This window comes from Nannobrachium achirus (genome assembly GCF_963921795.1).
Source record: "Nannobrachium achirus genome assembly, chromosome: 4".
Taxonomy (NCBI): domain Eukaryota; kingdom Metazoa; phylum Chordata; class Actinopteri; order Myctophiformes; family Myctophidae; genus Nannobrachium; species Nannobrachium achirus.
The window spans coordinates 75120331-75135286 of NC_137813.1; the positions used below are offsets into that span (position 1 = coordinate 75120331).

Here is a 14956-nt window from a genome sequence, read left to right on the forward strand (position 1 = left end):
TTTGGCTCTTTTGGCTCATTGCATATTTATGTATTTTTAAGAAGCATTCGTTGAAACATGACTCCACAAGCTGTCGGCGGCGCCACATTCCTCTGCTGACAGTTGAGATCACAATTTTGTATTTACCCTTTTTATAAAACATGTGTGTAAATAAAACAAGCAGGCAACAATGAACTCGCTCCTCCCCTTGTTTTCTCACTCACTCACTCACTCACAGTACTCAGTCAGTGCTCAGTTGAGTAGCAAGGAGGAGCTTTTCGAATGAACGTGATCATTTTTGCTGCTTCCTGATTGTAAGTTGATTTTTGGCCGGACTAGAACGAATAATTAGAACAGAACAGAACAGAACAGAACAGAACAGAACAGAACAGATCAGATCAGATCAGATCAAAACAGATTCAAACCTGGATCTTGATCCTTCGACACAGAGGAGGAAACATCTCGGTGAAAACGATCTGTTCGTTCCACACTGGATCTGCTGTGGACTTCTGGGTGGAGGTTCGGCCCTGAGGAGAGAAAACAATATAAGAATATAACATATAAGAGTTATTTAAAACTATAATAATAAAATATATGAGAGTTATTAATATATATATATATATGGGTAACTATAATAATATAATATATAAGAGTTATTAAAATATATAAAACTATAATAATATAATATATAAGAGTTATTAAAATATATAAAACTATAATAATATAATATATAAGAGTTATTAAAATATATAAATAATATAAAAATATAAGAGTTATTCAAATATATAATAAAACTATAATAATATATAAGTTATTAAAATATATAAAACAATATAAGAATATATAAGAGTTATTCAAAACTATAATAATATAATATATGAGTTATTAAAATATATAAAACAATATAAGAATGTAACATATAAGAGTTATTAATAATATAAAACAATATAAGAATATAATATATATTGTTAAAGTTCTCACCATATTGTTAAACTACACACTATGTGTACCAATTTCCCTGGGAGCCAGTCAACTCGGGAATTGTCATTATTCCCTACAGCCTATATGACGTTTTTTTTTTTCTCTCTCTAAAAAGATAATGCCACAACAGCATCTCATAATATCTAGGCTACATTTCACTTAAACGCCAGAGCTTAACTAATCCTGTTAGTCCTCCCAGTTGATATTAGCTAAAATGCTAACTAGCCAGCCTTTGTTAGCCGTTTATAGCCAAATGCGGTAATATCGGGACTCCATTACTTAGCGTTGCAACCCACAGTAGGCTATTTATCCCATTAATTTAATGCCACGTGTGTTCCAAATGAATAATTATTAACCACGTAATGTTGTTATAATGATTTAGTGTATTATTTTATTTATTATTCTTCCGCCGTTCACTTCCGCTGTTTCTTCTTCTACGCGGGTGAAAATGATCCGTTCCTGCCTGGAGGCGTCTGTGACGTATGCGTTTTTCTTCCGTGAAGCCTTCCTTTGTCATTGAGTTAGCTTAGCATTGAATAGAACATGTCATCGTAAACTATCTAGTTTTAACGTTCAGAGCGTTTTCTTTTTGGACAATAAAAACATTGACAGCCAGGGGAAAGAAATCCATGAAGGACACAGAATGCAATCGTTCACTCGCCGTTGGAAAATTGACTTAATAGACTTTTCTGGATGACTGGCTAATGAGTGGCTAGGCTAACGCTAACGTTAGCTAGCGCTAGCTGCAGGCTAACGTAGGCATCTGTTGTATAAAACGCAACCAAACTCTATTTTTGCTCTTCTACAAGCTCACAACGCGAGGCGGTTAAGTGTAGCCTGTAGATTGTGGTTCATTATCAGAGTCAGATGATCCTTCAATCTGACTGAAGTTACACAAACACTCGACGATGTTATATAAAGCACAGTTAGCACAGTTAGCCGACCCCAATTTCGATAGGGCACAAGTAGAAGTCCGGTATTAAATAAATATATATTTTAAAATAGCAGATCTACAAGCTCACAATGTGAGCTATTTTCAAATGGCCAAAATGTGTATAGGCTACAATTTGGACTATTAAAATAAAAATCTACAAAGCAATAACTAAAGTTTAAAACATACATAAACCACTTTAGCCCTATGTTATACCAAGGCTATTTAAAAATAGCCGATCTACAAGCTCACAGCGCATTGTGGTGCGACGCGTTGTGAGCTTGTAGATCTGCTATTTTCAAACATTTTGTACTTTTACTTTTGGTACTTTAAGTACATTTGGATACCAATACTTTTGTACTTTTACTCAAGTACATTTTCAATTCTGGACTTTTACTTGTAACAGAGTGATTCTACATTGCAGAATTGATACTTTTACATAATTATAAAATGTAGGTACTTTTTCCACCACTGTGTAAACGTTTGTGTTCTCATGCCAATAAAGCTTCTTTGAATTGAAGATTGAATTGAAGATTGCTCCCCATGTGGCGGAGTCAGGTCATTGCAGGTTAGAAATTTATTTAAAACTTAAATATCTCAAAAGTCCTATTTCAGCATGGCATCATTCTATAAGCCATATCTTCAAAACTGTTGGGTCAATCTCCACAAATATATCATTTTGTAGCTATGATCCCCAGCTTTCAAATGAAATGAAAGAATGAAAATGAAAAAAATTGCAATGACTGGCTCTCAGTGAGATTGGGACACATATTGTTATACTACACACCATATTGTTAAACTACACACCATATTGTTAAACTACACACCATATTGTTAAACTACACACCATATTGTTAAAGTTCTCACCATATTGTTAAAGTTCTCACATACTGTTAAAGTTCTCACCATATTGTTAAAGTTCTCACCATATTGTTGAAGAAGCGGACCATAAGGGTCTATTAAAGTATTCACCATATTGTTAAAGTTCTCAACATATTGTTAAAGTTCTCACCATATTGTTGAAGAAGCGGACCATAAGGGTCTATTAAAGTTAACTTAATTGTTAACTCTTTTACTGCTACGGACGTTCCCGTTCCCGTGTACAGTACAAACATCTCCCTAACGCTGCTCTCAAAAATCCACCGCCCGTTAACATCAATGGAGTACCAAATCACTTCCTTGTTATTTTCTCTGGATCTGTTGCTCTGATGCGATTACGTGCTCTGAATGGATGGCAACCGAGGCGGCTCAATTCACATTAATTCTTGCATAAGGCTGCCCTCTGCTGCCAGTATGGCCAAAGTACATATGTAAAACAAACAAAAAAAAAGAAATGAATAGTTATTTTTCTATAACGTCGCAAAGGTAAGCTGCTTTTTGCTGGCACCAGACCCAATAAATAAATAATAACATCTGGCAGTAGGACAGTTAAAGTACTCACCATATTGTTGAAGAAGCGGGCCACCACTTAGGGGTCTATTAAAGTATTCACCATATTTTTAAAGTGCTCATCATATTGTTAAAGTTCTCACCATATTGTTGAAGAAGCGGATCACCACATAGGGGTCTATTAAAGTATTCACCATATTGTTAAAATTCTCACCATATTGTTGAAGAAGCGGACCGTAGGGGTCTATTAAAGTATTCACCATATTTTTAAAGTGCTCATCATATTGTTAAAGTTCTCACCATATTGTTGAAGAAGCGGACCGTAGGGGTCTATTAAAGTATTCACCATATTTTTAAAGTGCTCATCATATTGTTAAAGTTCTCACCATATTGTTGAAGAAGCGGATCACCACATAGGGGTCTATTAAAGTATTGACCATATTGTTAAAGTTCTCACCATATTGTTGAAGAAGCGGACCACCACATAGGGGTCTATGAGCGCGGTGTTGTCTCCTATGAAAGCCTTGGTGACGTTGGCCATGATGGAAGAGTTGTTCCGGGGAAGACCCTCAGCGCGGAACACCTTGACCTGGAAGCGAGCCCAGGGGCGCTCTGAGGGACAGCCTTCTGGAAGCAGCAGGTTCCTGTACACACACACGCACGCACGCACGCACGCACGCACACACACACACACACACACACACACACACACACACACACACACACACACACACACACACACACACACACACACACACACACACACACACACACACACACACACACAGGGATGCACACACATTTTAATGCCTTTATTGGATTACGATTAGAGACATAAATCATCAAAATCCAATAGTAATAAGAGGCAATGCAGTACAGTGCAAAAGATAATTTTCACAAATTTCCTTAACTAAGGGGCACGGTGGCGCAGTGGTTAGCGCTTCGCCTCACAGCTAAAAAAAAAGGTCCTGGGTTCGATTCCCGCCGGGGGACGCTGTGGGATCTGGGGGCGTGTTTCTCCCTCTGCGTCATCAGCGCCCACACCCTAGGTGGGGTCGGCGATAGGGCCTTTCTGTGTGGAGTTTGCATGTTCTCCCCGTGTCTCCTAGGGTTGATACCCTCACAAAAACATGCAGTAATCCTGGTCTCAATAATGCCTCCCCCTGGCCAGCCGGGGCGCTTGATGGAGGGGAAACTGGTTGGAATAACGTGTTCCTTCCACGCGCTACGTCCATCCCGGGGAAATCCCCCCTGTCAGGTGAAAAGAAACAACTTGGACTACTCATGCATTGAAGGAAGCATGAGGTCAGTCCGTTGTCTCCCCAGGCGCGGCAGAGGGAGAGCAGAGCCCAGGATTACATAGGCAATTCACCCTTTGTTAGGCTCCTGGTTGGTCCCTGACTGACCAACCAGCAGGCTCTATCTGCCTTGTCCCGCCCTGGTTCCGCCTTTTTTATGTTGAATTAGCTAAAACATAATTTTTTGAGAAATAAAAACATTTAAAGGCATGCTGATTCACTATGCTGCCACTGAGCAGCTCCAATTGACTGAAACAAAGTTTGAAATTAGAATTGAGCACACAGAATAAGAATATGAAGCAACTGAATTAACATGGCAGTGGATGGAATGTCCCACTGTATGTCCCTCCAAGACACAGCAACCAATGGGTGTGGAGAGGGGCAGGACAATGGGCGGGACTTGACAAAGGGTGAATTGGCACTGGGTGAAAAAGGGGTTGCAAAATCGTGGGATAAAAAAAAAAAAAAAAAAAAAAAAATGTCCTTATCTCTTTTACTGCTACAGGCATTCCCGTTCGCCCCATTTTTGACGGCGGCGCGGTGCCAATACAGCTCGTTCTTTTTACCTCGTCTGATGACTGTAAGCTGATGAGGGGTCGCGCCGCTGTGTACAGTAAAAAACATCTCCCGTAATGCTGCTTTCAAATCTCCACCACACGTAAACATCAATGGTTGTCCAATTCACTTCCTGGCTGTTCACTGTGGATCTGTGCTCTGAATGGATGGCAACCGAGCAGCCCAATTCACATTAATTCTTGCATAAGGCTGCCCTCTGCTGCCAGTATGGCCAAAGTACACATTTGACCGTCCATTGTAACATGAATTTGTTTAGAAAGAACCAATAGATAATTTTCTATAACATTTCTGGCACCAGACCCAATAAATAAATAATAACATCTGGCAGTAAAACTGTTAATTCCCTAGTCTATAGGGTAGATCATGAAACACAAACTATGGTTATTATAGATGGCACCGTCTTTTCCAAATAAAGTGACTGCCAATGATGGCAGACACAGAGCAGAACTTAGCCAATAGACCATATTCACACCGTGGCCATCTTGGATCACATGACTTCCTGGGGTAGCAGTCTGCACAAGCCTGCATTACAAACCATTGTGAACAATGGAGCGATGGTCCCAAAATATGACTTCTATTCAACCAATTTATTTTTACCAAATTGACAAATGGGCAGATGACAACGTCAACATCCCCAAAATTATTAAATAGAAGGGTATTATCCACAATATTCATGGTAGTTAGGTTGCAGTGTTACTCTGTAAATAAATGAAAAAAGTTATTGTAAAAACTACGGCCTGCTCACGTATTAGGAGGGTGGTGAGTCACCCGAAAAAAATAATAATGGGTGTTTTTAATGAATCTATCATGGTTAAAATGGAGTTTGCCCGAGGAGCCCGAAGATTTAATTAGCTTTAATCATTATGAAACGATTAAAAGTATGGTCGCTGTATATAGCCGCTTCAGAGACTTTAGGCCCGCCTCCTAACTGTATCCGGTCGTATTTCCTGTTTAGACCGGATCTAGGTTTCCATATCCAGACTGAAAGCCAATCATAGCTCCCTGCCCATAGGTTTTCCTTGTAAACAAATGAAGGAGCTGCACGGCCATAGAATGTTTTTTTTTTTCACACGTTTTTTTTTATTTTTTATTTGGTAGCTGTTTGATTCCTCTACCCGCCTGGCATATGATCCGTGCACATATCTGCTATGTGCGCGAACGTGCCCACGTGTTACCATAGCGCACAGCTGGCTGTTTCCAACGTTTTCTTATGTAAATACTGGCGGACACAGCAGGATACTGATTTGTCTATTCCAATGGATTTTATTTTTTATTCAAAAGCTGTCATCTTGTCTACCGGTCTACTACACGAGTCGTGCACAGATCATGCACTATGCGTGCACGTGCCCACGTTAAAAGGTAAGGACAATTTGGCAGGAAAACAGTTCAGCCTATGTTTAAAATAGCAGCATATGAGTTAATGTTAGCACTACTTAAGTTGTTAGGATGCAACTAATTGTGTCAGTCAACTTAATGATTGACATGACAAAATCACAATAATATTAATATGGCGGTGGAGCAAGCAATGCACACGGGAGAGTATTTTTTGCAGGTGATTCAGTCCGAGTGTATCAAAGGGTGCGTTCGGAAATGTGCACCGGGTGTGTGCTCAGTGTAGTGAGTGCCTAAACCTAACCCTAATCCTAACCCTAACCTCAGTAAAACTATGCCTAAACCTAACCCTAACCCTAACCTTAACCTCAGTAAAACTATGCCTAAACCTAACCCTAACGCCTAACCCTAACCACACCCGGTGCGCATTTCTGAACGCACCCTTTGATACACTCGGACTGAATCACCAGCAGAAAACACTCTCCCCAATGCACACACGGATACTTTAGCAAGTCTTGGAACACAGTAACGTTGCAACCTAACTTACCTTGAATATTGTGGTTGTACCATCCAATCCAGTTACTGTAGCCCTTCTTTTGAATCCTTTTGGAGGTGTTGACATTGTCATTTGTCTATTTGTTCAAAGAAATTGGTTGAACAGAACTCATATTTTGGGACCATCGCTCCATTGTTTACAATAGACCTTATTCACACCGCGGCCATCTTGGATCACATGACTTCCTGGGATAGCAGCCTGCATTACAAACCATTGTGAACAATGGAGCGATGGTCCCAAAATGTGAGTTCGATTCAATTTCTTTTTACCAAATTGACAAATGGGCAGATGACAACATCAACATCCCCAAAAGGATTAAGGATTGTGGTACATCCACAATATTCATGGTAGTTATGTTGCAATGTTACTCTGCACAAAGACTTGCTACAGTATCTGTGCAGACTAGTGCTTGCTCTGCCATTATATCATATTAACTTACTGTATTGTGATTTTTGCATATTAATCAGGAATAATCTAACAACAAATAGTATATTACTTGTGGATGTGTTTTGGGGGTCCACCAGGGGGTTCCCAGACGGTCTTATTGTGGATGTGTTTTGGGGGTCCCCCGGGGGATGTACTTTTACTTTACTTTATTTGTTTATTTAGACGGGACAATGAATATTAATGAACACTACATAAATGCAATGTAAATATACTTGAATTAGCAAGAATGCTAAATTTCATCCGTAGTCCCCACATGAAGACAAAACAACACATACCAACAAACAGTAACCCTACATTAAAGAGGTGGTGCCATAGTTTTGTACTTTTTCTGGTTTTCATTTGTCTAGGAGGTTGACAGTAGTTCATTAGACCCCCTGGTGTGGTTGTTATGAGCAATTATGCATTCTCTTTTTATTTGGGTTTTTAGCAGGAGGATGCCACCTGCTGGGTCAGACGTGCCGTTCCAAAAACACCCATACTTATTACATCATAGAATCAACCCCTCCCCTAATTACCATTCACCCAACACACGTGGGTGTGGCTAACTTCAGCTGGGTCACCACCCACCATGACAACCACCCATACCATTGAACTGGTGGGTGTGGCCACATAAAAACATAATTTTAACTCTTTCTGCATACTTATTTGGAAAAATTCTTCCTCCTAGTATAATCATAATAGTAGATAATCATGTTTTAAGGGGTGAAAATCGTGGCACCCCATCTTTAAGAGAGGGCATTTAAAAACATACATACAAATACTATTCCTCCTGTAACCAAAAAAAACAACAAAAACAACACATAATTACCAACAGTATATCCTACATTAGAAAAAGGATAGTTAAAAATATACATACATGAGCTGTACTATTAAGACTATACATGGTCACAGGTTTGATTGTCAACTAAGCATTTTTTTTAGATTGTACTTGAAGGATGGTAATGACAAACAATCTCTCATTGTTAGAGGTAGGTCATTCCAGATTGAACAGCCCTGAACTGAAAGGGTGTTTTTTTCCAAAAGCGGTTACCCGGTACGGTACTTCGCAGTCGCCTCTAATGATTGCCCTAGTGTTGAGTCCTCTATAGCCCCTTTTCGACTGCAGCTTTAGCACCACAACACACCACACCACACTACACCACAACACACCACACCGCACCACATAAAAATATCTACATTTTCTATTACACAAAGTACCCCTAAGAAACAAATTGACCCTTTTAACTGTGATTATAATACATTTGTATTACAAGTATCCTACATTATAATAGACTATAATGGATTATAACTGTGATTATAATACACTATAAATTATTCATGTATTACTATGATAATTATAATACACTATATAGATTATAATAGTGGTTATAACACAATAGAATCTATTATCATGTATTACAACTATATCCTGGTGGTCTAAATGAAAAGTCAGTGAGTGATCAGTCATTATGAAGTGTTTGGCCCTGTTTAGCCTAGCTCAGACCTACTCTAGATTGGATACTTTAGTTTTTAGTACCACGTTTAGTACCACTTTCACACCACTCTACCCAGGTCCTTGTAGTGGAAAACCTGGCACAAGTGGGCAGTGTGGTGTGGAGTGGTGTGGTGTTGGGCCAGTGGAAAAGGGGCTTATCAGGCTTCCTTTTTATGAATTACTTTAGGGGAGGTGGGCATAAACCATGTGTTTTGGGGGTCCCCAGGCAGGGGGTCCCCAGGCAGGGGGTCCCCAGGCAGGGGGTCCCAAGAGGGTCTTACTTGTCGATGTGCTCCTCGGTGTCTGTGAACTTCAGTCCGGGCTGAGAGACCTCCTCTCCCTTCCCCGAGACGCTGATGTCACACTTCAGGTAACCTTTGACCCCTGTGCTGCGGTCTGCGGGATCAGTAAGCACCGCCCACTTGTTGATGAACTGGTGACCTGAGGGGGCAAAGGTCAAGGTCACAGTGCGTCAGCGAGGGGCGACATTTACACCAGGGATTTTCAAAGTGGGTGACGGGGCACCCTGGGGTGCCGCGACGGCAGTCCAGGGGTGCCGCGAGATCATTTGATAATATTTGGAATTAATTTGGACACTTGAAAAAATATTTAGTGTCTTTTTAAACTTGAAGTACAAAGTTATTTTCAGTCAGTTCTAACCAAAATGGCGTTTTCCTCGCAACATAATCACAAAAATATCGTCACTGTCGGGCAGAAACCTTGTATTTCCAAGTTTCAAATGTGTACGTCAGGGGTATTCAACTAAATTGTCCAGGGGGCCACATTGACAGAAACCCAAGGGGCCGGGGGTTGTGTTTCGCAGCCTGTGTCCATGACATGTCCAAACTGCTAGCTCTCGTCCATGAGCTGTGCCTCCCCCATCCGTTTTTTCTGATACCGTTCTCGACACTGACTCATTGCTCTGTGTCCCGCGACTGCGGACTGGATCCCATCGTTCATTTAAAAGAGCCGCTCAAGAGAGCCGAATCGTTCGCGAATGTCTCATCTCTACTGCGCGCTGCTTGGGACGGGGCAGAGTTGGCCTAAGTTGTATTTGTTTTAACGGTGTTATTGGTGTGCTGCTGTGCCTGCTTGACGTGCTTGTTACGCTTAATGTGAATATTAAGCCACACTGTGGCTTGTGAAAGCGTTTCAATTGTAGGCTACGTTGATTATTAAATAATACAAATAATAACGTGCGCTGTGCTGCGCTGGACTCATCATTCTGCAAGTTTCTGCGCCTGGAAAATAGCAGATCTACAAGCTCACAACGCGTCGCGGATGCGAGGCATTGTGAGCTTGTAGATCAGCGAACATCACTCGACACCTACGATACAGATCTATTGATATGCAAATAGGCTTGTTTCTTTGTTAAACAGTTGTCGAGGTGTGAACTTCGGGGGGACCCCGGCTCAGAAAAGGTTTGGGTCGTCGGGGGGCGCACGACCCAAGACCACTGCAACACTGTTCCACACTATAACTCTATGGTTCCACACTGCGCTGGCGCGCGTCGGAAACATGAAGAGGCGCATTGGATTGTTACATCAACTTTCGTGCCTGAATTTCTTGGCGACCAGAATCAGTAATGTTGCATAGTTGATGACGTCTGTATTCACTGGCGAGGCACTATGTGCATACCGCCACCTATAGGATCAGGATGTATAGTGCTAGTGGTCTCCAGGGAGGGAGAAAACAGCCGATATACAAGCACACAACGCCTCGCGATGCGAGGCGTTGTGTGCTTGTAGATCTGCTGTTTTCACTAGTTTAGTACATTTTATAGATGATAAATACAAAACGAACGGTTTTGGACATACAAGGTTTCAACCCGACAACTACGATATGCTATAAATATAAGGTGCTGGGAGTGAAAATTATAATGTAGGGGTGCCTCGTATTAAAAAAATATTTATGGGGTGCCCTGAGACAAAAAAGTTTGGGAAACCCTGATTTAGATCACCGTTTAGCAAGCAGTGGGTCGGCCCCGCCCACCTGTCGGCCCCGCCCCCCCTGTCGGCCCGCCCCCCTGTCGGCCCGCCCCCCTGTCGGTCCCGCCCCCTGTCAGTCTAGTAACCCATTTAGGCCTGAGATTATTGAATGTTTTAACTATAGAAAAATAGCAGATATACAAGCTCACAGCGCGGCACCAAGTGCCGCGCTGCGAGCTTGTAGATCTGCTATTTTTGAAAAAGTTGTGAAAACGTGTGCAAATCTTTGATATGTATTTTTAAAGCGAGCATTTGTAACTAAAATTTTGCTTCTGGGTGGTCCCTGGAACTAGATATTATGAGATGGGGGTCCGTGGACAAATACACATCATTTTGGGGGTCCTTCACATGAAAAGGTTTGAGAACCACTGACATAGTAGTCTCTCAAGAACAGACTTACCGAAGGCCATAAAGGAGTGTGGATCCCTAGCATCCTTTAAAATTGCCCTGAAACACCACTTACAGGCAGCAGCCGTTCGCAACTGGTAAAAAAACAAACCTAGCCCAGCCCTACCCTCCCCTGGCCCTTCTTTGTATATACTTGTTTAGACTTACTGTTTTTTTTTCCTTCTTTCATTTTATTTTCTTTACATATCTACTGCATAGTACTGTGTTCTATTCGTCTGTCATTCACTGTTATATGAGATACTTTAATGGAAATAAGCTTAGTCTTTTCTAGGATCTCCTTTTAGTAGACCTTGTACCAGTGAACTGTACAGTCATGAAACTGTACCTTTTCCTATGCAAACTTCTAATAAAGTCTTCAATCAATCAAGAATAACTGAGCTACAGTTAAGTGAAAAGGACCTTTTCTTTGACGATGGCTGGCCAGATTGCTGACATAGAAACATAGGTTTATCAAAAAACCTTAGAAGGATTCAAAAGACACTTATAGAATCGGGTCAAAATTCAAATTTTCACGATTTTTCAAAAATAGCAGATCTACAAGCTCGCAGGGCGGCACTCGGTGCCGCGCTGTGAGCTTGTGTATCTGCTATTTTTTTAATAGTTAAAGCATGAAATAATGATACACAATAATGTGTACCCGTTCTAAACCATGTATCGTGATATGTATCGAATCGCTATTCAAATGTATTGTTACACCCCTCTGGACCTACTGTCACTGATTTCTTTGTTTGATGAGACCGCGCAGTAGTGCTCATTACCTGCACGGTTGGAGGGCCTGTTTTCCATTGAGAGCCCGACTACATGTTGTATAATTACTAATAATGAATTGGAGTTAAAAAAAACATAATGCTGCCTTTTAACATGTAGATATTATGGGGGTAAAAGTCACAGATGCAGGACACTGTACAGGATGTGTGTGACACATAAATGTCACAGTTAAAGTTCAGACTGTCAGCTGTCAGGTTTAGACGGGTGTGGTCTGTTAGCTTAGTGGGACAAAGACACGAACTGTACTCAATGTTCAACTAACACACAAGGGATATTCCACTTTCAACAGGGAAACAGCTTATGGGCTTTTCTCCACATACACCCCCATTGTAACTTCAAACTCCATTTTAACCATGATAGATTTATTAAAAACACCCATTATTTTTCTGGTGACTCATACTACCCTCCTAATACGTGAGCAGGCCGTGTTTTTTCGATAGCTTTTTTCATTTATTTTTAATAATTATTTTTTGAATTTCATTTTTTTCCATTTTCCCAAATAATTTTGCATGAAAAACATTCCTTGGGCTAGATTTCGGCCCCCCAAAATTGTGAAAAGTTATGATTCATCAAAAAATAATAATGTTTCACAGTTTTGGGGGGGGGTGAAATTTTGCCCTAGGAATGTTTTTAATTCAAAACAAATGCTTGCAATGGATTCAGAATCATGAAGCACCCCTAGTTTGACCCCTCACATGCTACTTAAAGAGTTTTTTCTTTTTTTAATATTCTTCTTTTCCTGTATAGTGGAGTCGATGGGACAGTGAATATACAAATGGCCATAACTTATTTTCGCGATGTTTCTGGCAGAGCAGGCCTCTCATTCTGTGGACCTTAATGACCAAACTAATAGATAAAATAGAAATAAAAAGTACGGCATGAGATCCCATTCTGGGCTTGTGGGTCCCTGGCTACCAGCACAGCAACAGAAGTGGTGGACACTACACTACTACACTACATGCTACTTAAAACAGGGACGTGCAGAGAATGTCAGAGAGGCAGGGGCTGATTTCTAAAAGGGCCTTTTGGTGAAAATATAGAAAAAGCAGACCTCCAAGCTCACAATGGAGAAGGCACTTTTTAAAGGCGGATAAAAAGGGCAGGGGCTCAAGCCCCCTTTGATGTCTATGTGTGCATGTGCCTGACTTAAAGCTATAGTATGTAACTTTTTTAATAAAACGAATCTTAAAATTGTCCTAACTATGAAATCGCTAAAGTTTTAGAACACCCACTCCGTTAATTTCAGCCCCAAAAGCCTTTTCTTTATTATGTTTTCTACTGAGCCCGTGTGGCCGTGACCGGGACAGTTTTTCCCGGCAAAATTACGTCATCTGTGTACGTTGTCTCCAGGTCATACACTACCGGCCAATCACAGTGCGGATCATACACTACCGGCCAATCACAGCGCGTCTTGCCGTTTCTTCAGGAAGTAGCTTGCTTTAACAGCAGTGTTTACGCTGGTGTAGGAGTCTAGCCTGTTACTCCCCAACGCCTGCTCGCAGAGGGACGTGAGAGCACTCTACGGATGCGTATCGGCGAGCTGCAGGCGGTCCGCGACGACCCCGGGGCGAAAAACGGCCGAAAAATGCAATACCGCTACTGACCAGTAGTTGAGCAAATTCCATAGTATAGCTTTAAAATGTTTAAAACAGACAGACAGACAGTTACCTGGTTGTTTGTAAACTGTGCCCACGTCAACCTTAAATGTCCCCACACAAGAACTCCTCAACATCTTGGAGTGAACGACCTGTAAGACACACAGACAGACACAGACAGACAGACACACAGACAGACAGACAGACAGACAGAAACACAGACACACAGACATGTATTACATTTAGGCCTAGAATTATTGAATGCTTTAACTATAGAAAAATAGCAGATATACAAGCTCACAGCGCGGCACCGAGTGCCGCGCTGCAAGCTTGTAGATCTGCTATTTTTGAAAAAAAGTTGTGAAAATGTGTGCAAATCTTTGAATATATGTATTTTTAAAGCGAACGTTTGTAACTCAAATTTTGCTTCTGGGGGGAGGAGGGTGGTCCCTGGAACTAGATATTTTGAGATGGGGGTCCGTGGCGAAATACATATCAGTTTGGGGGTCCTTCACATGAAAAGGTTTGAGAACCACTGACATAGTAGTCTCTCGAGAACAGACTAAAACTGAGCTCCAGTTAACTGAAAAGGACCTTTTCTTTGACGATGGCTAGCCAGATTGCTGACATAGAAACATAGGTTTTTCAAAAAACCTTAGGAGGATTCTAAAGACACTTATAGAATCGGGTCAAAATTCTAATTTTCACGATTTTTCAAAAATAGCAGATCTACAACCTTGTAGCGTGGCACTCGGTGCCGCGCTGTGAGCTTGTATATCTGCTATTTTTCATGATACACAATAATGTGTACCCGTTCTAAATGTATTAAAGTGCTGTTGAAGAACTGAATACATCACATAGTACTACTACTATAAGACGCCTCAGGGCGACATGCGACCTCGCGCCGTCTGGCCAGTGATGTATATGGGACCAGTTACCCATATATGGAGACCCCTGGTACCCATATGTGGAGACCCATTTGGCTGTGAACTAGTTAATTACAAAGCCTGTAATTAATTCGATTAATTTTTTTAATCGCATCCCAGCCCTAATTTCAACACAATGCCAATTAAAGATAATTGATTCAAATTGGGTGTATTAAATGTAGTAGGCCTACAAGGACTGTGACACACTTTTGCTTAATGGGATGATACAGTCGTTTTTGGCAAACGCATGTGGTCTACGGTTGCTGTTAACATCTTAACTGATATGTATGTCTCTTTGCAGAGCGGGG

At 41.1% G+C, this 14956-nt stretch overlaps 1 protein-coding gene across 1 annotated transcript in view; it reads right to left on the bottom strand.

Moving 5' to 3' along the window:
- fer1l6 (fer-1 like family member 6) overlaps nucleotides 1-13874 on the bottom strand; it is a gene marked incomplete at its 3' end in the record, with an annotated part of 112963 nt that extends 99089 nt beyond the window's left edge. The window contains exons 1-4 of the mRNA XM_080723566.1: nucleotides 13796-13874; nucleotides 9245-9404; nucleotides 3738-3924; nucleotides 405-506 (exon numbers count right to left, since the gene is read on the bottom strand). Coding sequence (XP_080579692.1) covers nucleotides 405-506; nucleotides 3738-3924; nucleotides 9245-9404; nucleotides 13796-13859 — 513 coding nt within the window. The 5' untranslated portion in view covers nucleotides 13860-13874. The remainder of the gene's footprint in view (nucleotides 1-404; nucleotides 507-3737; nucleotides 3925-9244; nucleotides 9405-13795) is intronic.
- Between the last annotated feature and the right edge of the window lie 1082 nt (nucleotides 13875-14956).